Source organism: Hesperophylax consimilis, chromosome 17, assembly GCF_061612785.1.
Source record: "Hesperophylax consimilis isolate HC1 chromosome 17, BYU_Hcon_1.0, whole genome shotgun sequence".
Lineage (NCBI taxonomy): Eukaryota > Metazoa > Arthropoda > Insecta > Trichoptera > Limnephilidae > Hesperophylax > Hesperophylax consimilis.
The window spans coordinates 14,793,777-14,819,647 of record NC_142852.1 but is presented as its reverse complement, the minus strand read 5'-3'; the positions used below and the strand labels follow the sequence as shown (position 1 = coordinate 14,819,647).

The window sequence follows — 25,871 nt, the reverse complement described above, 5'->3', positions numbered from 1 at the left end:
TGTCGTATTACATTCCATATATAAGCATTATTTTACTTTATTTTAAGCATATTCACATCGTATAATATGGATCAGTTGTAGAAACATATACTATCACATCGAGATACGTCTGGACGCGAAACACAAAGCTGGTTGGTTGCTGGGAAGTAAATTATGAACATTTATAAAAGTGTCTTAACTAAATACGTAAACGAAATATTCGACTCTGAAAATAGAAGAAATTTATTTTGTCGAATTTGGACTTCGCAAATTTGTTCATAACGTGGCGAGTAATTTGCGCTCCCATGTAAAAATGTCTTTTCATTCAAAAGCAGATTTTACTAAATGGTGATATTATAATGCGAGATGCCTATATACTGTCAGATTGATTTATTGACGAATCACAGTCAGCTTTACCCCCTTCGTTCTTCAACAGTTGATTTTACCCCTCATCTTTAATTTCTAGTCTATATATTCATATGTCTGTGTACACGATACATGCTTTCCTTGTGGAAACTATATATCGGAACCCGTATGGAAAATAATTCTTATGATGATCATTATTTTCATATTTTGATGTGATTTCATACGAATTTGCAGTTATAGTTGCCATTAACTGCTTAAGGACCATGTCCGAGTATAAAAAATCTGAGATAACTCGGGCAAACTACCTGCAGAAAAGACCACTAACAAATATACACTAATAAATTGTGATGTTTGGTAATAAGTTGGGTTTTCAAGCGACAGATGACACCAGTCATAAAGCTTACTCCAGAGTCCGACAGATGTCGCTAGAGTGTAGCAATTGCCTGTGGGGTATTATTGCCAGACAACAAGCTTCTAAAAACAGAGAATTACCAACCCTCGAGAATGAACAGTGTAGCTAAATCCAGACATATTTATTGTAACGTAAATAAACGCAATTATAGTAAAGAACCTTTTACTTTATCAAAGAGTTCCCAACACAGAAATCTGCAAGTAAGCAGAGATATAACATAAATAAATTCGATTTGTGGTATGTGGAAGCGAGAGAAAAGATAGCTGCTAAGTTTTAAACGAGTAACAACTCCCGTATCTCCCAATCATATATATAACTACTTTGTTAAATCACATTTCTTCTGTGATTGACATTTTCAATTTGAACCAAAGAGAATTTAAGACGGCGATAAGCATACTATTTAACAAATCTGGTTAATCAGATAGTATTGATGTATTTACCCATGCAAATAAATGTATGTACTAACTTCTTATAAACTGTAATTTATAAACTGTTATTTGTGAAATGTAAATGGAATATACTGTTTTTCACAATAAATCAATAAAAATAAAAATAAATCATAAAATCTCCGCAAATCCGGTGACATCACGCGTTGTTAGTACTGCGCAGTGTTTTGAGTGGTGAAGTTGAGTATTGTTTTTGGTTGATTAATTAACACACTTCAGGCGGGTATCTTTTGCGCCGGCGGATCGCTGGTGACGGGCGAAAATAAAGGTTCAGCGCGAATTATATTAATTTGTTTTAAATCGCTATATCTTCGAAAATATTATAATAATATAATATAATATAATATAACCTAACCTAACCTAACCTAACTCAGCATACCCAAGTTATAAAATGACTAACCGAAAAATGACTTATTTCGTTAATTTTCAAACGCATTGTGTTTCGTGACGCTGAATTGTTTTAACGTTTTTTTCGCTCCAACCAATAAGGAGGCTAGGATTCAAATTTTACTGGTTTGAATCTGCGCAGTGTTGCTTTGAGTTGCGAAAACGTCATCTAATGACAGTTGACAAAAACACCTTTCCGAGAAAACAACCGATGTGTCAATTCGATTTTTAGCCGGAGTTATAATTAGTTCAATCTCATACGAGAGAGTGCCTGCGAATTCCTCCACCATACGAGCGCTACAAAAAGAACCATATCATCGAACATCACAACCAACTCTTCCGTAAGTCACATTTGCGAATACCTATCTTTTTAGTTCAGCAAACGGAGTGTTAATTTACATAGGCACATACCTGCCTAGATTATAACCATTATAATCTAACCCATGTGTCGTTAGTCTACGCGATTATCGCATACATTGCTTATCAAGTGTCAGGTATTTAATAATAAAAGGTCCCTTTGTTGAAATACCGATGTAAACGAAAGAAGCATTGTATTGCGATTTGATAATTATGTAAATAAAGGCGCAAAGGTAAAAATACCCTTCCCGTCCATAAGCAACTATTGACCGAACGGGTAGAAATACCTTTCCCGTCCGAAGTGTGAAAATGAATTTTAAAAAATATATATATATATATATAAATAAAAACTACGATTACACTATGCAACATAGTATCAACTTTCAATCCCATTTTGGTCCCGTAATGGCTCTTACGACGGACTACTCCCCGACTTCTTGTACCTTTCAAACTACTCTCCAAACACTCCTAGCACTAATAAGAACAAACTTTAAAATTTACAGCGATATCGGACGACTTCTTTATTGAATTGTCATATATTAAGATATACGAGGCTGGTCTGTAAAGTTTCCGACCTCAACGCAAAAACTAATTGCTAAACAACACCAAGTAGTGTTAGACGACCGCCGAATTAAAGTGAGAGCAGAGGTTATTAAAATGTCCAAAGAATGTGTCTGTCGCATATTAAATCAAGATTTAGACATGAGAAAACTGTCCGCGCGTTGGGTGCCGCGTTTGCTCACGTTAGACCAAAAACGTGTTCGAATGAACATTTTCAACGCTCTGTTGGCGCAGTTTAGGCGCAATAAATCCGTGTATTGGCGCCGATTAATTACAGATGAAACTTGGATACACCATTATACGCCCAAAACAAAAATACAGTCAAAACAGTGGACTGCAAAGGGGGAACCGGCTCCAAAAAAAGCAAAAACTGTTTTCTCGGCTGGGTAAGTGATGGCGATGGTATAGTCATGGAGTTATCTTAATTGATTATCTTCAAAGAGGAAAAACTATTACAGGAGCATACTACGCATCATTACTTGACAAGCTGAAGGCAGAAATTTCGGAAAAAACAGCCACATTTGCAGAAAAAGAAAATAATGTTTCACCAAGGCAATGCGCCGTCTCACACCTCAGCGGTTGCCACGAATTACGGTTTGAACTGCTTGACCATCCGCCTTTCTCACCAGATCTAGCCCCAAGTGACTTATTTTTGTTCCCTAATCTAAAAACTGCGCTCAGAGGACAGAAATAATAAACATATAGATGACGGTGATTTTACGGCGGCAATATTTATTGATCTAAAGAAGGCGTTTGACACGGTGGATCATAACGTAGTGATCGAAAAACTGAAGCATTTGGGTATTGTTGGTACACCTCTGGAGCTTTTCCGATCTTACTTATCAAATCGCTTTTCGGCAGTAGAATTTGGAGGAGAAATGAGTGAATTAGGTAAAATAACATGTGGGGTACCACAAGGATCAATTCTTGGACCGTTGCTATTCCTAATCTACGTGAATGACATAACAAAGTGGGGTATTAAAGGAACTATACAACTTTATGCTGACGATACGGTAATTTTTAACAATAAACTGAACCTAGCGGAGCTTGAAACGGAGATGAATGCTGATATTTCCCATCTCACAAACTGGTTGAGAATAAACAAACTAACTCTTAACGTAAAAAAAACCCATTATATACTTTTCGGTAACAAGAAAAATTTCAGCCTCGATATTAAAATTGGAGACAACTGCCTCGAAAAGAAAATGAACACAAAATATTTGGGTCTGATCGTAGATTCCCAACTCTTGTGGGATCTCCATATAAATCATATAAAAGAGAAAATGACCCCTATAACTGGTGTACTATATAGGCTTCAAGGATTACTACCCATTCCTTTACTAACTTCAGTATACTATGCCATGGTACATTCACACCTTTCCTATCTCTGCTGTATCTGGGGTTTTGCCTCAAAGAAATTGATAGCTGACCTGCAGGTGGTTCAAAACCGAGCTCTCAGAAATGTGTTTGAACTTCCATGGGACACTCATGTTAGGGACATCTATTCAGTTTCTGGTATCCTTCCAATTACAATCCTTCCTAAATATGAAATCACAAGCACCATCCTACAAATTACCCAAAAATCAACTTACACCAACATCAAGCCACTTTACAATCAAGACATCAACAACCACAATACTCGAAATAACAATAAAATCCACATTCCTCAAACACACACTACAAAATATGGGTTAAAATCACTGAACTATATTGCCTATACACTATATAATTCGCTTCCAGATATGTACAAACACATCCACTATAATAAAAAATTGCAAAGCAATGCTTTAAAAGAATATTTTTTAACTACATTTAAAAATGAAAATATGTAACTGTGTTGTCATTTCTTGTTGTATCTTATCCATGTTTTTCTTTTTTCTTTCTGTACTTGTTTTCTATTGTTGTTTGTTCTACTTAACGTGTCATTATTTTAATTTTTAATTTTTATGCTGTATTGAATGTGAAACTTATATTTGATATCAAAATACCGTTGTAAAATTGTACCTACTACCTCCTAGATATGAATTTTAAGTTCCTCCTGCCCTAAAATGAGTTCTGTAACTCATCGGGATTGCTCTAGCAAGAAATAAACACAATAAAAAAAAAAATAACAATTTTTTTTTTTTTGTCAAATGAGGATGCAATCACCTTTGTGAACAATTATTTTGCAGAGAAAAACGCCAAGTACTATTTGGACGGGTTAGAGAGATGGGAGCATCGCTGGGAGAAGAGTGTAGAGTTACAAGGAGACTATGTAGAAAAATAAATAAAAAAATTCTTGTTTCATTCTTACCGATTTGAAAATTCTTATTTCATTGTTCACCGAATGCTTTCAAATTTTGACACAACGTTGCATTCGAATATGCATGTGTTTTTATACACCTACATTATATAGATGTCACCTGTGACAGGTAAAAACAAGCTTTTTTTGAAAAATAGCGCCATCTGTTGGATATACATGCTTTTTTTTAAGAATGGCACAATCTGTTGGACATAAAAGCAACACGCGCTATTGTATCTCTATCTGCACAGACAGAATGAGCCACAGCAATGCGTGGCGGGGTACAGCCAGTATTTAACATAAAGGTGTTGTTCACAATTAGTCATAGTATCAGTATATTATGTTTACTAAATTATTTTAAATACCTTGGGTCAAGACTCCTACAAGCGTAGATTTGCCCGCATCATTTGAACCCATCACCGCCACACGCACCTCAATGTTGTGCTGATCATCTGGTATCTGAAAGTATTTATAAATAATTATTTATTAACGCATTTTCGACGGGAAGGGTATAATTTCCTTTGACGCAGGTCCGACTTAGCGGTAAGACAATCTGATAGATTATTATCTAAATGCCTGTAGAGTTTAGGATTGTTGTAAACAGAAGTGGCGCCATCTGTTATTTTCAAAAAGAACTGTTGAAGTTTTCAACAGTTCTTTTCCTTTTTATCTGCTAGATTTATATATGAATATTGTAAACCAATCTCTTTGTAAGGGCCCCAAGTATATGTCTAATAAGAATATTTTATCAAAAGGAAACTATATTAATTAAACCGTTGGGCCACGACAAAATAATATATCAGGTCATTGAATATTCCCGCTTTACATTCAATTTCAAATAGATTCGCTGTTTTATAACAGATTAAGTTAGCAAACATAGATTAAGCTTTTCCTGTAAGAGAGCGAGATTTTTTTAATTCAAAAATTTTAATTGCATTTAAATTTTTGATGTTAGTAATATCAAAATAACTGAATTAATCAGATATTAATAATAAAATAAAAATTACATTATTAACCGTTCAGGCTAATTTGTTTCGCTTTTGAGAACAACTCATACGATCTCACAGAAATCATTGTATCTCCCTTACTGTTGTGGTGAAAAATATGATGTAAATGGTGTTAGAAAGAGAAAACTCCACGCTTTATATTCAAATCTAGAAATAAACGAAAGAATTAAAATGTGCATCTTTATGACACCAAACGTTCCAAACGCAATTTGAAAAAAAATTATGAAACGACAAAAAAATGAGGTGACAACGTTTGTAATACATTTGTCTAATAAAATGCCTGTGTTTTTATATATCTTTTCGTTTAATCTTAATATAATTTTAATCAGTAATTTTAGTTACAAAAAATGTAAGGTTAGCCATTAAAATTTTTTTTTTAAAGGTTATTTCTAAGCTCAAATTATTTAAAAAGCTCCTTTGAAGAAATTAGTTGAAGAAATCACTTAATGGAACACCTCTAAAAGCAGTGACATTACAACAAGACGAGTTACCATATCACAGGACTTGAAATGGGAACCACACATCGCTGGAATTGTGAAAAGAGCAAATTCACTAACATATCTAATCAGGAAAACCTTCCTTGACCTAACACCGGACATGATGTTAAAAATATATAAAACATATGTGCGACCTCTCCTGGAATATGCTTTCCAAATATGGAGTCCTTACTTCGCAAAGGATATAAATCTGTTAGAGAGAGTACAGAGACAAAATACCAAGAGCTCTGAAAGGTCTACGATACGAAGATAGACTCAAGGAACTAAGATTACCAACCTTACAAGAAAGAAGAGAAAGGGGTGACTTGATCGAGACTTTCATCTGGACATTACAGTTGCCCTAGCATCCAACAAATCTTCACTACTAATAAAAATATAAATTACCAAAACGCCTTTTGCATCTAATCCTAGAAAACACTTCCTTGCAAATAGAGTAGTGGATGCTTGGAACAAACTCCCACAACATGTCATCGATGCAACAAATATAAATCAATTCAAAGCTCTATTGGATTCACATTTGGAGAGAAGAAAGGACTTAGTTCAAACTTAAAACAACTCAATTACTGTCATACTTGTTGTGGAATCAGATATGAGCGCATCAGCAGAATGCTGCCTGCTCATTACATAATAATAACAATTTTAATTGCCATCTGAATAAATGACAACTTACTTTTCTGACAAGTACCTCAGCGCCAAGTCTAGGCGGCACCGCGCCAGCTATGGGCAGCACGGCCAGCAGTGCGCACTGCGCGCCCAGCCGGTGCGCCATGGCCCGCAGCGTGCGCAGTGAAGCGCGGAGTCTGCGCGCCGGCAGACCGCGCACACGGCCGCAGTCACGCACTCCGATGCCGTACACCGCCTCGCCGCGCCCCTCTCGCAGGCGCCATTTCATCTGGGGATGATAAAATGATTTACTTTAAATAACTTTTTTACTTAAACATATCATCATTTCGTCTCTCTGTAAATTTATTTGTATGTTTTATTATAGTAGGAACCTACCTGCCTAAAGAATGTTTGAAAACAGAATTGTCATTAAGGCGATGCACTACGTAGTAATGCAAAATCATGTGTTTTTGGTTTGAAAATTTGGTCGTCTAGAAATGTGTCAGATGCTTTAATTAAATACTGCAAGTAGAATACATCTTGGCCTTTGAAATAATCGAGAATTTTTTCGATAAGTCTTTTTATAAGCCCAGAAAAAAATAATGTATAAGGCCTATGAAAACTGTTTTATAGCTCAAAATCTCCTACTTACGAACCCATTTTCGGTTAAGATTTTATTGTATAATGTGGAAAATTAAGTTATATATAAAATGATCGGAAAAAAATTATATATTTATGCCTGAACATCCACAAAATAATATAAAAGGCACTTTTTGGCCGTGTTTTTTTCTTGCATAAATCAAAACAGGTGGATGGTGTTAAGCGGGAATTGAAACCTTATCGCCATCTACGTAAGGGGTGTTATTGATAGCGGCTCGATTTAAAATATTACACGATGTAGTGAATAATTGAATTAAATTATATGGTTTATGATTAAAATCTCGTTCGCCAGCGTATCCTTGAGGATTACAGAGGTAAGTATTCTGTGGAATCTACTTATGGTAGATTATGTACTGTTTGTGTTTTTAAGTGATAATAATTACCTGAGTCACAAGATGTTCAAATCTCTGCTTCGTCGGATTCACAAGTTTCAACTTATACTCCACATTGCCAATCTGAGGCTCAGGCGGCAACAAAACTCCATCATCCTTCCTGTGTCTCCCATCGTCAGAATCCTCGAAATCAACATCGTCAGACCCACTGCCACTGCTTTCAGACTCATCAAAATCATCCGAACAGTCCAGATCGTAATTCTCATCGAAGATCCGCTGCAATGAGTCACGTTCGGCCGATTCTGCATCGGACATATCCGAATGTACAAATAAGCCGGCGTCTGTTATGGAGCCAGAAAACAGGCTTCGTTTGCTTTCTGATGTGGTTTCCGTCAGGAAACTGCATAAGTTCGACGGTATCTCCCACGTGTGTGCGGGGCTGTCAGAAATCACTATATTATCATCGAACGACACGCTACAACGCATTCCGTCAGCTTGCAGTTCGAAATCAAATGGTTCTGTTTTTCTACGACTTCTTTTTGTACCGTCGTGCTTTTTGGGACGATCATCAAACTTATTGACATTCACGCCGATCTTTACAGCGTCTTGTTTAACCTCCTTTTCATTGTTTAAAACGCATTTCGTTTCTTCTATTTTAGACTCGTCCACATCATTATTTGAATCATTCTTACCGAAAGTAAATCGACTTTTATATGCGTCGAGTTGAATATTATTATCTCTGTTTTCGTTGTTTAAAACACACTTTCTTTCGTCTATTTTAGACTCATCTACAACATTTTTAGCGTCATTTCTACCAAAAGTAAATCTACTTTTATAAGCGTCGAGTTGAATGTTATTCTCTCCGTTTTGAACGAGCGACAAATTCGTGGCTTCTTTAGTAGACTTCGGAGAAACCACAACAGATTTCGGCAATACGTTAATGACCTGAATATCTTCGTCTTCATCTCCAGACATATCTAACCAGCTACGATTGTTATTATCGACTTTTTTCATGACTTTTACCCTGTTATAAGCGGCTCTCTCGTCTTTAATTCCAACTAATTTGGCGCCGATATTTGCATCATCGTCACGACTATTTGCAATGAGATCAGGCTTCCTAAATCGAAAATCACAGCCGATTTTAGGTGGACTACACCTTACTCTATACACAGAAGACTTACTGTCATAGTTAATACTATTCTTATCATCTTTAGCCATCGTACTAATGACATTCTGTGCTCCAATTTCACTTATGTTAGAATTAATACAAGTTTTATCAACGCCCTTTGTTAAATGATCAGATTTTTCTAATAAAATTTGACTATTTTCTGCCGCTTCGGCAATACCACTATTAATACTGCTGCGAATAGAGGTCCTTTTTCGATGCCTTCCTCGTTTTCTCTTCTTCTTTTTGATATGTTCCGTGGTGCCTTCCATGTTTACCGGAGTTGTTGAACGTCTATTTTCAATTTTATCTATGTTGGATTTAAGCAGAGTCGTCTGTCTTTCTTTCGCTTTTTCTATGTGGAATTTGCTGGGTGCTGATCTGGTCTCCTCTAAGAGATTATTTCTTTGTAGGAAGTTTTGCAAGCTGTTGTCGCACGGGAGCCGGAATGCCGAATTATCCATTAAGTTCTGAAAGAAAGAATAAAACAGGTCAAAATAAATATTAGAACAAAACATCTACAATGCTAGAGCGGATGAACTGAGAAAGGAGTGTAATTAGAATATTAGTAGATTTTTATCTCATCACACACAAATAAGAAATAACATTCACAAAGTTCTTCGGCAAGAATTGAAACATTTAATGGCGCTGTTTCAAAAAAGCAAGCTTGTCCAATAGATTACGCTGTTTTTCAAAACAAAGCAATCAGAAGGTGAGTGTTAAATTCCCGTCGGCGGTGATTATTTTTTTCGGAAGAATCATTTATTATCAATTTATTATGTTTTTGATTTGGTGCTCAGTGAACCGCCAAACATTTAATGAAGCGGCCACGCCTGGTAGGGTAGGTACCAGCACTCCATTGTGGACTGCTAGCTTAGCTCATTTGTAAACGTTTAGCACACGTGAATGATGATTTCGTTTTCTTTGTTTGTTTTTCGTTTGACATATTGGGATTTGGATCTCGGCCAAAATATTTGAGAATCGTCCATTGACATTGACGTTTCGACCTCCAAAAGTACTAAATCTAATGAAAGATGTCACAGAACAGGGCAAGATGCCTAGAATTCTGTCATTTTCTCATCTGTTTTGATTCTAAAACTCCCACACATTTAGCATTATGACGCAAGTAAGACTTTTTGTATTTGTTTTTGTTTGGTTCGAGTATAATCAATTCAAAAATAATTTATTTTTTTACATCACTAACTAAAGTGTACCCATTGTTGCTAAGGGACTTTTTTGGGTAAAGTTTTTAGGTTATCAATTCTTAGAGTACCTGACAAACTGAGTGCATTTTTAAGATGAAAATACATAGTATTATTGTAATAAGTATTTGTTCCACTTGATCGTGTCCTGTTTTCCTCGGGGGTCCTAAACTTCTTCAACTATCCACTTTTTTCCCGTTAAAAACTACATTATATTGACTATAATTTGACTCCATTATCTTATCGGACTCCGTATCTGACACCAGTGCAGAGATATGAAGTCTTCCTCGGGCGTCCCCGACCTCTTCTCTCATTCAAACCAATCTCCAAACACTCCTGACACTAATAAGAACACACTTTGAAATTTTCAACGCAATCGGTTCAGTAGTTTTTGAGTCTATAGGAGACAAACGAAGAAACATTTTTTTTTATATATATAGATCAGGGCTTCCCAAACTTTTTTCAACTGTGACGCCCTTGGGAAGTTGCCATATTTTTGCGACGCCCCTCCCCCCCCTGGTGACTAAAAATCTAAGTCCCCCGCCGCTCATTTGTACCAAGCGTAGTATTTTGAAGCCCCCCCCCCCCCCCCCTGAACGGGTCACGTAGTATGGGTACGTTACCTAATAACAATTTGTCAGAAAAACTCAAAATAGTATCTTTATTTTTTATTAGAAAATAAAGTACACAACACAAAAACAAAAAATTGAAGCAAACAAAAAAGATAAAAAAGCAATTTTTTTCTTTGGTATTAATGAAAAGGATGTGCTTGCTTTTCTGAGCATAGTTTCTCAAAACGAGGTTGAATTTTCGAAATCGCCACTCTCGTCTCTGCCTCTAAATTTATTTTTGATCTGTACTTATTCTTAATTACTGCAACTGCAGAGAAACCTGTCTCACACAAGTATGATGTCGCAAAAGGTAATAAAACCCTCTCTGCAGTGCTGATGATGCTGATCAACACAGACAGCCAACCTATTAGCGTCTCCCACACGCACACTTCAGAGCGGCCGAGTCCCGCGCCACTTGAGGCGCAGAAAAGTAAAGACCGATAGGTTCACAGCGCAGTTCACTGTGAGACTTTTCTGCGTAGCGGCCTGAAGTGGCACGGGACTCGGCCGCTCCGAAGTGTGCGTGTGGAAGACGCTATAAAGATTGCCTCACGACGCCCCTGGGATGATCCCGCGGCGCCCCGGGGCGTCGCGACTCACAGTTAGGGAAGCCCTGATATAGATAATGAATTTGAACCCTTTGTTTATACGTTATATTGGCTCTGTGCAGAAACGAGCCGGTCCGTCCGTTTAATGGATTCCCCTACCTTAACTATCCTGCAGCCAAGTGGGGGAGTAGGTAGTACCCAAAATTACTATTCTCCTTATATTAGCTTAAATACAGGGTTTTCCAATAAGAGGTGTTATTTTGATATTCAATCCTAAAAGATCAATGGTTTTGTTGCTTGTGTGGCATGTAGCGCCGTCTTGTTGAAAGTAAACTTTGTCCAGATCAATACCATCCGATTCTGGCCATAAAAAATCATTTATCATCTCTCAATAGCGCAATTCATTCACCATAACTGTTGCTCCAGCCTCATTTTCGAAAAAGTAAGGTCCAATGACTCGGCCGGACCATAAACCGCACCAAACAGTCACACGTTGAGGATAGAGAGGTTTTTCAACAATAACTCTTGGGTTTTCCGAGCCCCAGATGCGACAATTTTGCTTGTTGACGAAGTCACCGAGGTGGAAATGGGCCTCATCACTCAAGATGATTTGCATTTGATTCACTCAAGTGTATTTTAATAATTGCAATGCGTTGTTGAAGCGTGTATCGTTCCATTTTTATTAATGGCGTAGTTTCTACTTGTCAAATGTCAAAAAATGACAGCTTCAAAAGTAACATCTACCGAAATAGCGGGCTATTCAAAATAACACCTCTTATTGGAAAACCCTGTAATTGACATATCATTTTAGTATTTTACATATTCCTGCGCAAATACATAAGTTACCATTAATAATTGGGATTTATATAGTTTAAAAGCCCGTAAAGACAGAAAAATGCATGGGGTTGTCAGAAGACGCACTTGGTTACAGACGTTTTGTTTGGCATCTTGGCCTGTCAAGAGTTAACAAACGTATTGCAATCTTTAGAGCATAGGCGTCAGGTCTGAATGCTGACCTTGTTCTACTGGTATTTCAACGGAAGATGGTCTGGGGAATTAGCGTCATTGATCCCTTCGGCACTGGTGCATAGTTGGGAAACACGCCAAATGCGCACCCAACATGTGTAAACAGATGACATTTATCTACAATGTCTCTTTAAGACCCAAATGAAATAATTATAAAAATTAAAAAAAAAAAAAAAAAATTTAAAAGGAAACATGTAGCAAACAACCTCTTAGGGTTGGTAATAATAATTCAAATTAATGTGGTTTTTGGCGTTTAGTTTTAGTGTGGCCATCATGTACCGGATACCGAGAACGATCAAGTCTAGCCTCGTAGCCTATATTTAATATTAACAAGTTTTTGTGGATTTCAATTAGGCTTGCTGATATAAACACGCACTTTACGACTATCTACGCACCTGCCCCGATGATGTACACTGTAAAGCTGTTCGAAACGTAGGCAAAAGATTGCGATAGCGCAACATGGCATAACAAGCCAAAAGTAATACTGAAATTAATATATCAATATTTACAGTGACTTAATCTACACATAATTAAATGATGTCAACTTTTTAAAATAACTTAATGTCATCAGTTTAACGACCTCCGCGATGAATAAAAATAACAACATCGTTATTTCATCGAGCACAGTAAAATCGTGAAAGGTTTTTGAACTTGAAAATATTTTAATTAGTTGCCATGACTTTGTTTGGAGAGGTAATATACATTAATTTGGAGAATATTTTATAAAAAATTGTTGTCTTTCCATAAACACATTTCAATTGAATGTTTTTTTGTTGTTGTTTAACAAAAAGCATCACCAACTAAGCACAGCGGCGCCCCACCTTTGTTTCTATCAACACACCAAATGCACATCTTTCATTGCATAGCCTCTTCGATAGTCAGTCCTGTCTGATTGAAGATCCGTTGTTAACAGACCGATTGCTATCTCTAATGCGCAGACGCAATGAAGGCATGCAGAGTATGTTCTACAGATATTTAAGCATTGATTCCCTGTCGACAGACACAAGTGGAACATTCTGTCGGATACATGCGAACGGATCGTACACCATGCAAAGTCAACTTGCATGTGAAAGCTTTTGGCATCGATTTTTTCTTTATCTACAACACCTACCTTAGCGCGACAACGCTGCGCATGCAGACGGCAATATAGTTCCTCTGTCTTGACACCGTACAGACAGGGGAGCTCTTGTGAGGTGTAACAATAACAAATAAATAAATTTAAAACCTTTATGAATTTCCGAACAAAATTCACTTAACGTTGGGTATACCTACCATGATTTACAAATAAAAAATGTTGACACATACATAAACTATTACTTTGACAGTTTTAGTTGTGTGTTGACATTGTTAAAACAGCTGTTCGTGACTCTTAGCAGTCAAACCAGATAGCTTATCTAATAGTAAATAAATATACGATAACGTGACAATTCTTCGTTTATCTTGCATACATTACTGTATGATTATATCAGCGGATTAATAAAATGATAAGTCTCCGTTATCTGTACTGATGTGAAAAAACTGACGTTGCCAATTTGCATGAGGCCTTTCGATAGCGATGATCGTTCATGAACCAGCCGCACATTGGAGCTTGCTTTTTTTTATGAGCCTTATTCGTACGATTCCCGGTAGACCGTACAACGGCTCAATTGAACGGTTACTCTTTTTTTTCAAGGAGATATTTTAGAAAAAGAGCGCCGTTAAAATTATAAGTATTAATTGTTCTTCAACATATGTATCTACACCTACTAACTGTCTAGCATCTTATTTCCGTCGTAGTACGAGGCGATTATTGGTATCAGGAGACGTACGATCATTCATACGCTTACGCTAGGGAAGTGGGAGCCGTATCGAAACGACCGTACCGGGGGAGCTGAATCGGGGGAATCATTTCGGGAAATCTCAGTATGCTCATTGCTCACACGTTCTGAGCTCACGGCTCCCGTTCAATTGAACCATCGTTCAATTGAGCCTTCATTCAATAGAGCCGCCGTTCAATTGAGACATTATTTTTCCGCTCTTAATAAAATGAGCCATGACCCATCGCTACTTTCGACTCCTAGGCCCCAAATAGGCTCATAAAACAGTTCATCTGCTTGGAAATGAATTTGAATATTTGAAAATGAATCAATTAAGACGTCATATAATTAATTTATGATTGTAGTTTTCTTCTACTTCACAAATTAATTAAAAATAATATATATGTACTTGATATATTAATGTACAGCGGCATGTTCTAGAATTGAAGATACTTTTAGTATCGCCCTGGTGAACAACCAATCAGAACAAATAGGATGCTTTTTTTAAACATATAAATTAATAGTTCTCACTGACTCCAGACAGAGCGGTTTTGACTCTTGTGAGGTATTTAAGTACATTAAAAAAATTTTAATCACCAAAAGTAAGGAAAATTTGCACTCACTTCTGGCCAGAGATGTGCAAAATGGGTACCCAAAACCATTTGAAATGCAAAATGGAAATGGGTCAAAACTTTTCCATTTGAAAATGCAAAATGCAAAATGGTTTTTAGAAAAGCATTTCAAATGCAAAATGCAAAATACCTATTTTCAAAATGCAAAATGGTTTCTCAGGTCAAACAATTAAAATAGTTATAGAATTTTTAAACAGTTTTGTCATTTAATAATGGACATCAATGTAGAATAAACATATTACATGATGGAAAATCAAAAAATGCCACAACTACGGATTATGAACCACAAAAAATTTGCGCGGGACAAATGTTGCTAACGTAAAAATATAGAAACTGCTATCTAACATTTAATATTACAGCGTCATGGCCCCATGTTCAGTATTTTTTGTAATGGTATCACTCAATTGCCAGGGCTCCTACCAGGGAGCAACTTGACAAATGTAAATTATCTCTCATAGCGAGGTTGAGGACCGACTGATATTTGGGGCTTATGAAAAAAAGATGAGTGGAGATAGTAGGAAGAATGTTGCAAAAAAGCATTTAAAATGGAAATGCATTGAGAAAAGCATTTAAAATGCAAAATGAAAAATACCCATTTTGCATTTTGCATTTCCATTTGAAATGGATTTATTTGAAATAAAGTACATCTCTGCTTCTGGCACATGGATACGCTCAACACATTTGATTGTAAAGCTGTACCAAATATATTTTTTGAACTCGACAAAAAAAGAATTTTAAATTATAATTTTTACAGCAGATAAAATAAATCATTTTTCTTTATTTCGATTAACATTTTAACCACCGTACTAATAAACATGTTTTAAATTTTACACAACTACCAAACAAGTATTTACCCTATATTAATGGATTTTGTTTATAAGTTGCGTAAAATTTAACACAAGTTTATTATTAAGGCCCTTGGTTTATAATGCAGGGTTTTCCAATAAGAGGTGTTATTTTGATATTTAATTGTAAAAGATCAATGGTTTCGTTGCTTGTGTGGCACGTAGCGCCGTCTTGTTGAAAGTAAACGTTGTCCAGATCAATACCATCCAATTCCGGCCATAAAAATCATTAATCAACTCTTTATAGTGCAATCCATTCACTGTAACTATTGCTCCAGCCTCATTTACGAAAAAGTAAGGTCCCATGACTCCGCCGGACCATAAACCGCACCAAACAGTCACACTTTGAGGATAGAGAGGCTTTTCAACAATAACTCTTGGGTTTTCCGAGCCCCAGATGCGACAATCTTGCTTGTTGACGAAGCCACCGAGGTGGAAATGGGCCTCATCACTCAAGATGATTTCCATTTAATTCACTCAAGTGAATTTTAATAATTTCAATGCGTTGTTGAAGCGTGTATCGTTCCATTTTTATTAATGGCGTAGTTTCTACTTGTCAAATGTCAAAAAATGACAGCTTCAAAAGTAACATCTACCGAAATAGCGGGCTATTCAAAATAACACCTCTTATTGGAAAAACCTGTACATACCAATAATATTGAATTTCCTTGAGGGTATTTTTATACCTAATCGCGGTAATATATTTATCACCTTTAAAGATTAATTTATGCGGATTCAAATGCGATAAAGGCCATATAACATGAAGTATTTATTTCATCATTAAAATAATGGATATAAATCAATAAAAATTCAACCTGCTTATGTGTGAGCTCTCAAAACTTGAAAAGTAGTTGACCGATATCGCTAATAATTTCAAAGTTTGTTCTTATTAGTGCCAGGAGTGTTTAGAGAGTGATTTTAATGTAAGAAAAAGTCGGGGACGCACGAGGAATACTTAACGCATTATTTCTGCACTGGCGGTGTCAGATACGGAGTCCAAAAAGTTTATACGAACAAAGGCATAATGTTCTATACCTTTATCAGAATCTTAAAATTTTCTCAGTAAGATCAATTCTGTGGTATAAAATTATATTTCAGCATATGAATAGCCCTATATACATAAATAGACTGGACCACACTTACAATACTCGTTTTACGTTAAATGAAGGACTAATTGTACCTAAGCATTTAAACAAATATGGACAAAGACCACTGGACTACATGATACCTAGTTGCTTAAATATGTTACCTGCTGAAATAAAAAAATGTACAAATGTAAAAACAAATATTATGTTGAAAAATTGGCTCGCTGAAAGAAATAGTTTGTATTAGAGTCTAATACAAACTATAGGTAGATACTATCACTGTTGTGTACAGAGGCGGATTTGCAGTATTGGCCGCCCTAGGCCCTAAGGCCCCAGACCATGTAGCCGCCCCTTTCTCAGTACCCATCATATTGACCAGGAGTATCCAAACTTTTCAGTAAGTTCCTAGGGTCAAAACCGTTTTAATTTTCCTGCCATTATCATTCATGGTTCATGTTTACGTCTGCCCACCTGCTGCGTGGCGGGCCGGATCGAGAGAGACTGGGTGAGGGAGGCCTTTTGACCTTTCCAGCCGGACTATTGGAGGGATGTATTCATACGTATGTCACTCCTGGACACACTTATCCCCAGATTCCTACCCACCCCTCATACATTTTCCTTTTCAGAACTTCCTATCCTTCCCTTCCTTAAAAAGACCCTCCACACAGCATCACCTAAGATGACATAGGTCGTGAGGGAAAATATTTTCCTCAAAGCCTCCTGTGTGGAATTAATGTAAAAAAATACGCTTGCTGAATTCGCTAGTTCAATTACTGTATATAATTGTCGATTGTCGCAGGCCGGATTGATGACATTGGCGGGCCGTTGTTTGGAGACCCCTGATATAGACTATAGACTACATAATGAATTTACTTTATTGACAACTTTTATCGAAATCGATTCAGAAATTTATTTATTTATTATAGCTTTTGTAAGGTGATTAAGAGCGTGTTCACACAGAGCTATAATATGCGTGGGATGGCGTATTTCGGCATATCGCTCGCCGTACATTCCAAATTGGAAAGTATGGCGAGCGATATGCTGAAATACGCCATCCCACGCATATTATAGCTCTGTGTGTGAACACGCTATTATGCATAACAATACCTAACGCGGTTCAGTCACTAGCGCAACTGAATGGATTGGAAATACGCGAGCGGGCGAGCGACGGAGCATGATAGGTGTGGCGAGGGCGGCTGCGGGGCGTGGAGGCGCGCTGTGTGCTGTGTGTGAACACGCTCTTGTATATCGCTATTTCGTACGTAGAATATTTAGGTACTTAGGAAGTAATTTCTTGTTATCATCTGTGACTTTTTTGTCACGATTGGCCGCCCCTAATATCTGGCCGCCCTAGGCCCGGGCCTACATAGGCCTAAGGGAAAATCCGCCTCTGGTTGTGTATATGTTTTTATATTTTTAAAACAAATTTTTATTTTTTATTGTTATCACTGTTGTCATTAAGTAAAATAAGTTTTATCTTTTTTTTAATATTTTTTATGTGAAAAGTTGCCATCGACAAACTATTGAAAAGTAGTTTATTGGAACTTTTCTGTATTTTTTTAAATTTTATTATTTAATGTAATATATATTTTTGTCTTGCTTTCTTTAAATAAAAAAATAAATAAGATATGGAGTGGAATTAATAAGGATAACGTCGAACGAAGAAAGATATCTCTGCATCGTAATGAGATAGGGAAATCGAATTAAAGTCGACGTAATGTAGTTTTTTAACAGTAATATTGTGGTATCGCATCTTCGGACCGGTTCTAGAAAATGGATTTTGGCGCAGACGTTATAACAATGAGCTCTATACTCTGTTTAAGGAGCTAAACGTCACAAAGTTCATGTCACTGGGAAGACTTCGGTGGCTAGGTCATGTGGAGAGAATGACCGAGCATCAAGAACCAAAGTCCCTGCTGAGCTCAAGACCGATAGGGAGAAGGAGCCTGGGAAGGCCAAGGTTAAGATGGAGCGACAACGTCCTCAAAGATTTGTCTGCCTTGGAGCTTCGAAACTGGAGAGAGCTGGCGCGGGACCGAGATGAGTGGAGGAAGACTCTTGAGGAGGCCAAGACCCACCAGGGGTTGTAGAGCCAAAAGCGATGATGAATATTGTGGTATACAGTAGTGAATGGTGGGAGAAGTCGGAGACGACGCTCGAGAAAGACATTAGCAGTAGCGAAGCGTTGCCGTCAATCCTTGCCGGGACCAAAGCTTCCAGTTGAATTGAGCTACTTAAATTTGGTTAATTTTATCGATCTTATTCTCTCAGGTTCTATGTCATCTTTGTTGCTGTGTGCAGAATCTTTCTTGTGGAAAGGAAGTAGTGAACTTGGGTTTTGAAGAGACCCATGTTTTGGGAGGGAGGAAACACAGAAGACTGCCAATTGTTACACAACCGAGCTGTTGTACTCAAGAACGAGTCACAGAAACGACCCGTTTTCATGTGGCAAATATCAATTTTTTAACAAATTTTAGGCCCGCGTTTGGAAGTATCAATGACGCCGATTCCTCGGAGCATCTTCCATTGAAATACCGGTAGAACAATCACAGCATTCCCACCCGACCTCCGTTCGTTAAAATAAGAGAATCTATCAAACAGACTGCCGATTTTTGCACAGAGTTGGTTGCCAAATTCAAACGGGGGGCGCACTTGCGTATAGTACAAGATTAGCAGTTGTGTACTATTTGCAGTATCTGCGTTCCCTGTGCAGTGTACAATATGCAAACTTCTTCAAATTAACTAATGTATTTCAATTTATAAATTATTAAACCCATCCTAATTATTTTTCTTTTATTTCATAGGTCAACTGGTAGTGTGTTTGTCCCGGATTTTCAATGTTTTTCAATTTCCAATGATGCTAAAACTTCAGTAAGGCCTTGCGCGCACCACGATTTTCTGTACAACGATAATTTTGTCGCAGAAATGCAACGTATGAGTTAGTAAGTATGTGCGCGCATATACGACAAATAAATAGTTGCTATTTTAAAATTGTGATTTGTCACATTTTTCCGCGACAGCGCGCGACGCGATTGTCGCAAAATAAAATTATAGCATTTGAAGTTATATGGACACCCGCGCACTGCGATTTAAAATCGCTACCTGACAACCTTTCTTCAGCTGAGATTGCATTCCGCCATCTAGTTTTATTGTATGCAATTTGAGGTCCAACAATTCTTAATAGTTTGTCAAATGTCTGAATCGTCATTCTATAATAGCCAAAGAATTTTTTTGGATATTGTCGAAGATCATTGTATTTCAGATAAAAGAAACCTTTAACATATCTTTCTGCTGTAAAAGGATGAGTCCAGTATTTATGTGTTCTTTTATTCCTCCTCTTCCGAAGAAGCAAAACAATACAAGCAATTTGTACGAAATCCATGTTGAGAATGAACAATTATCGCAATTTTTCATCGCGATGCGCGCAGTATTATTTTTGCGATTTATTATAGCACGATTTTAAAATAGTGTCGCAAAAAATACAATCGTGGTGCGCGCTAGGCCTAAGTTAATCCTGTAATTCAATTATTTATACCTGAAGTTAATTATATTTATATTAGTGAACTTTAATACGAATTAGTCACTTATGTAAATTAATATTTTATATAAAGAGAGAGCCTTGAAATAATTGCAAGCCTATAAAATGAATATCTTTCTTACGAGGCAACATATTAACTCCGTTATAATGTTCATTATAAGTTATTTAACTAACTGACTGCTTGCTTCATTCACATTCATGCTTACCCTTCTATTATTCTGACTATTGACGCAAGCTCAAGTATCTGGTTCACTTGTTGTGTCTTCCTTGCGCAAGGCTTATCACCGGAGTATCTAAATAATCCCACATTTCAGAGCATCTCAAAAATCTGCACTGGCTCAAATGTCCTGAAAGAATCCAGTTCAAGGTATGCTGGATGGTATTTAAGTCACTTAACGGAATGGCTCCGGCTTATTTATCAGAATTGTGTATACCAGAAGATTCCAATTCCCGACAGTCAACCCTTAGGTCAGCAACGTCATCAGCTATCGGAAGGTTGAAGGAACCAAAGCGCACACCAGATACTAAGTTCGGTGAGCGTGCTTTCGCCGTGTCAGGACCTAAAGCCTGGAATGGACTGCCACATGATTTGAGAATGATCGCAGACTCGACAGAATTTAGGTCTAAACTTAAAACGCACCTTTTCAGACAGTCGTATCCATAATTTCAGAAACCTCCACTTTCACAGTTGACGGCAATTTAAATTAGATTACCTGTAATATTCAAAAATCTGTTAGTGAAAAAATAAGAAAATACACAGATTTAGGAAATGAAATAAAAAGAATTTGGCATTCTCAGACTATAAAAATATTACCATTCGTTATTTCGGCTACTGGCACTATACCTAGCTCTCTAATTAAAAATGTAGGCGTATTAGATCTATCAAAAAAATCATATATAAAGATGCAAAAGTCGGTCATTTTGAATACATGTAGGATAACAAAAGATTTTTTAAATATTTATGTTGAGGGATCAGTAGGATTTATAGGCCCTGTTAGAAGTTCTACCGAGCCGAACCCTCTGATATGAAAATATCTGGAGACGGTGAATTATTTTCCCATTTGATCTCTGGTGAGTTGACGTGTTGTTCTTGTATTGTTTTGTATTTATTTTGCTTATATAATGCACTTACATAATGTTGATTGACTAGATGATCATTTGTGGAAAAGTGAGTGGAAGGGTTAAGTTTTTCCTTTGGGGAAGATTTAACCCGGACAACTAAATCGGAAGTTAAAAAAAAAAAAAACAATTTGTAGGCTTTTAGACAGTTAAAATACATTTAAATTAAAATAAAAACTATAGCAGACTTAAGATCATGCGACGACCAGTGTTTTTTGATATAGTGTCCTCTGCGTGCAGTTCTATCTTTTATAAGCATAAACTTTTTAATATAAGTGTGTTTGTCGGAAGTGACTTGCCAGGTAAGTATGTTTTGGTATCTTTTCTAAATAACAAATGTAGATCCTAGGAAATAAATTGTACAGCGCCCTTGAGGTGATTTTTCACAAAAACGGCGCTCTACAAATTATCCAATTATTATTATTATTATTATTATTATTATTATCTCTCATCATCTTTGCAATTCTCCACATTTCTGACACAATCATATGTGACTTTATCACTCATATGCTTCAGGGAACTCATTTCTACAGCATTAATTCTACTTTCATCTCTGCCAGTTCCATGCCTTGCCATAAATCAGGGTAGGTACCAGCACTCCATTGTGGAATGCTAGCTTCGTTTCTTTGGACAATTTTTTGTTAACGCCAACTGCGTTCAGTCCTCCATTAATGGAGTTACCTGCATTTCCCCTTGTTTCAATATCTCTGTCAGCCTTCCCATCTCTCTAGAACATACTTCCTAAATACGCAAACTCATCCACCTGTTCCAAGTATTCCTCATTCACACCTATATTGCACGCAGTTTTCACACTCCCTCTTTCAAACACCATGACTTAAGACTTACTTACATTCATCATTAACTATTCCTCATATAAGTATTCCTCAGCAACAACTGTATTGCGTATGTGTGAGGTATTTAGTTATTTTATACGCACGTTACTGTGGCTCAATCCGTCCGTGCAAATAGAGAAACAATAGCGCTTGTTGCTTTTACATCCAACAGATAGCGCTGTTTTTAAAAATAGTATGTTTTTACCTGTCACTGGTGACAAAAAAGCATACTTTTACCTGTCACAGGTGACATCTATACAGGGTGTATCGGCACGTACCCGACAAACTTTAATCAGCTATTCCTTAGCACATTTGTAGTAAAAAATGTTATGGGCACTTTGCTGTCCGGTAACATTTTTTTTTAATAAAAAATTTACTATTCATATTTTCACCACATGTCACCAATGTTTTATCCTTTGTCAAAGTTTGAAAACCCATCTGGCAATATTTTGTTAGAGTTTCGTTGAATAATGTACTTACGTACCTACGTTGGCGCGCTTTTACAATCACAACGAAATGGCACGGCAACATTCGTCTCATTTTTAGCTATTATTATTTAGTGTGTACGAAAGAGCGAGGACACTTTTTGACACACTTGCTAATAACAGCTGTTGAACACGAAAAACAATGCAAATGACAGTGACGGAGTGTGGATTTTTTATTTATTTTTTGTTTTTAATGGAAAAAAAAAAATTACCGGACAGCAAAGTGCCCATAACATTTTTTACTCCAAATGTGCTAAGGAATAGCTGGTTAAAGTTTGTCGGGTACTTGCCGATACACCCTGTATAATATAGGTATTTAAAAACACACTACTATTCTAATGCAACATTGTGCTATAATTTCATAGCTTTCGGTGAAGAAATTTATGAGATTTAGGACGGTTTGTTTCTGAGAATTTAAGCAATTTATCAAATTTAAAGTTTTGTGAAAGATTTTTTCAAGTTCTGTTTTTATTTCAGTTCTGTCAAGGAACTAACCTATAATGATATAATAACAGAATTTGAAGATGACTTTCACAGAACCCGAAAATGAACGTTGAAATTTGATGAATTGTTCAAATTTTCCGAAACAACCTGTCCTTAATATCTTGAGAAACTTGTAGGGTAAATTATAGGGAGTTTACATCTCCCGAAAATAATACCAACATTACTTTTACCCACATTTATGTTAGACTGGTAACACTGTAAACCTGCGCGCGATACCACGCGTGACAAATATTTAATTCTCGCTCCAGTGGTATAGCCGTCGGTTTAGCCCTAAATCTCCTCTAACGTACGCAATCTGTTTTGTTCATGAAATTATTGTAACGTGAGTTTTGTTAAAATAAAAACTAAATTGAAAATATTCGAATCCTCATTTTTACACACCAAGAGTAATCACGCTACCTTGGATTCTACGGATTGAAGAACCACAGAATCATTCAGCCAACAACCAATTTAAATTGGCGATAATCACAATGCAGAAACGGGCGGTCCGTTTGATAGATTCCCCAATCTTAACAAACGGACTGCAATCTTTAGAGCACAGGCGTCAGGTAGGTATGCTGTCCTTGTTCTATCGGTATTACAATGGAAGATGCTCTGAGGAACTAGCGTCATTGATCCCTTCGGCACCGGTGCGTAGCCGGGATACACGCCAAACGCGCGCCCAACATGTGTACATGGTTGACATTTGTCACATGAGAACGGGTCGCTTCTACGATTCGTTCTTAAGTTCAACAGCTCGGCTGTGGAACGAACTGCCGGCCTCTGTGTTTCCTCCCTCCTACAACATGGGACTTTTCAAGACCCATGTTCACTCCTTCCTCTCCACAAAAAGACCCTCCACACAGCATCCCCAGGGATTTTCTTCAGGGCCTCCTGTGTGGAGTTAATATATAAAAAAAAATCCTCCCTAAACTGAACATATAGGATTTTATTTATATAGATAATTAGATATGAAAACATTAACGTCATTGAATATTAAAAATAAACGTAATCATCTTAGGGCATCAGCGGTAAAATTGTGATTCATAGCTATTATCTTAAATAAATTGTACATTGCAAAATTCTTTGCGTAGATTTGACCGCTATTGCGACATGCTGATAATTTGGGTGTACTTATGTATTTTTATTTATTTATTCAAACGCCATAAAATGGCTTTTTTACAATACAGTGATAATCGAATTATAAGTGTACAGTGGTAAACAGGATAATAATAGCAATAAATTAAAGAACAATTAATGTGTGCACAAAAACACTATTGCAAGTGATGCAGTTATTCAAAAGAAATACATACCAGTGTAACAATAGTTGAACTAATACAGGGTTTTCCAATAAGAGGTGTTATTTTGAATAGCCCGCTATTTCGGTAGATGTTACTTTTGAAGATGCCATTTTTTGACATTTGACAAGTAGAAACTACGCCATTAATAAAAATGGAACGATACACGCTTCAACAACGCATTGAAATTATTAAAATTCACTTGAGTGAATCAAATTCAAATCATCTTGAGTGATGAGGCCCATTTCCACCTCGGTGGCTTCGTCAACAAGCAAAATTGTCGCATCTGGGGCTCGGAAAACCCAAGAGTTATTGTTGAAAAGCCTCTCTATCCTCAACGTGTGACTGTTTGGTGCGGTTTATGGTCCGGCGGAGTCATCACGGAGGCCATCAAAAGGTTAGTTTTTTCATCACTTTTAATGACTTTACATCACTTTTTAAAGGTGTGTTGAGTTATCATGGAACCAGATTCACCATTTTTCCGTTTTTACTACGAGTTTCCGTACACCGTGTATAAAAACATATCATATACAGTGTTTCTAGATTACAATTTCAGTCTGTTTTTGATGAAATGAAAAGGTTCCATTATTTCATTAAGATGTTAGACAACCTAAGATAGGATAGGTAGAAAAAGATTGCGAAGAAAAAGTAATTAAAAACTAGAACATTCCGATAATTAGAAATGTAAATAGACCAAATAAAATACATTCTAAAATGAATACGAAAAAAAACAATTAAAATTAGACTTTAGGGACATCATAAATAGAGTCTATATTGCCGTGGCAAAAAAATATCAATGCAAGTAATAGATTGAATATATTATTAACGTCATGTTATTACAACAACTTTAATAATTAAAGAAAAAGTGTAAACAAAAATAAACCTTACGGTTATAATTAATACAGGCTATATTAGCGTGGCAATATTTTGGCGGCGAAATATTCAATGAACTAATGAGTTATTTAACGACTAAAATACGTTTTTTTCATGATTTTTATACAAATATAACTTAATTAAACATATAAACATTGTAAAATAAACCAATTAAGTCTATTTTAGTAAGACAAAAGCGAAAAAAGATTTATTGTTTTAAATAAAAAATTCGATTATTAAAACCATTAAAAAAACGCCGAAAAATAAACCTTACGGACATTACGGACCTTACAAAGGCTATATTCGCTCGGCAAATTTCTGACAGTGAAAGAAACACGAACAAAAGATCGTTCAAATGACTAAAATACCACTAATATTTAATGATTTTAATGTAAATAATACATAATTACACATTGATAATCATTAATTTATAGTTAAATATGA

The 25,871-nt window shown here is 36.4% G+C and overlaps 1 protein-coding gene across 3 annotated transcripts in view; it reads right to left on the bottom strand.

The window, feature by feature from the left end:
- The window catches only part of LOC149416070 (uncharacterized), a 57,440-nt gene that overhangs the window by 29,169 nt on the left and 2,400 nt on the right, over positions 1–25,871 (bottom strand). For 2 of the 3 annotated variants that reach the window (XM_089641549.1, XM_089641548.1), the window contains exons 2-4: positions 7,940–9,523; positions 6,964–7,185; positions 5,155–5,248 (exon numbers count right to left, since the gene is read on the bottom strand). In XM_089641549.1, coding sequence (XP_089497675.1) covers positions 5,155–5,248; positions 6,964–7,185; positions 7,940–9,517 — 1,894 coding nt within the window. In that variant the 5' untranslated portion in view covers positions 9,518–9,523. Of the gene's footprint in view, positions 1–5,154; positions 5,249–6,963; positions 7,186–7,939; positions 9,524–9,665; positions 9,777–25,871 lie in introns of those variants that run through there. The other variant, XM_089641547.1, reaches the window with a different exon arrangement.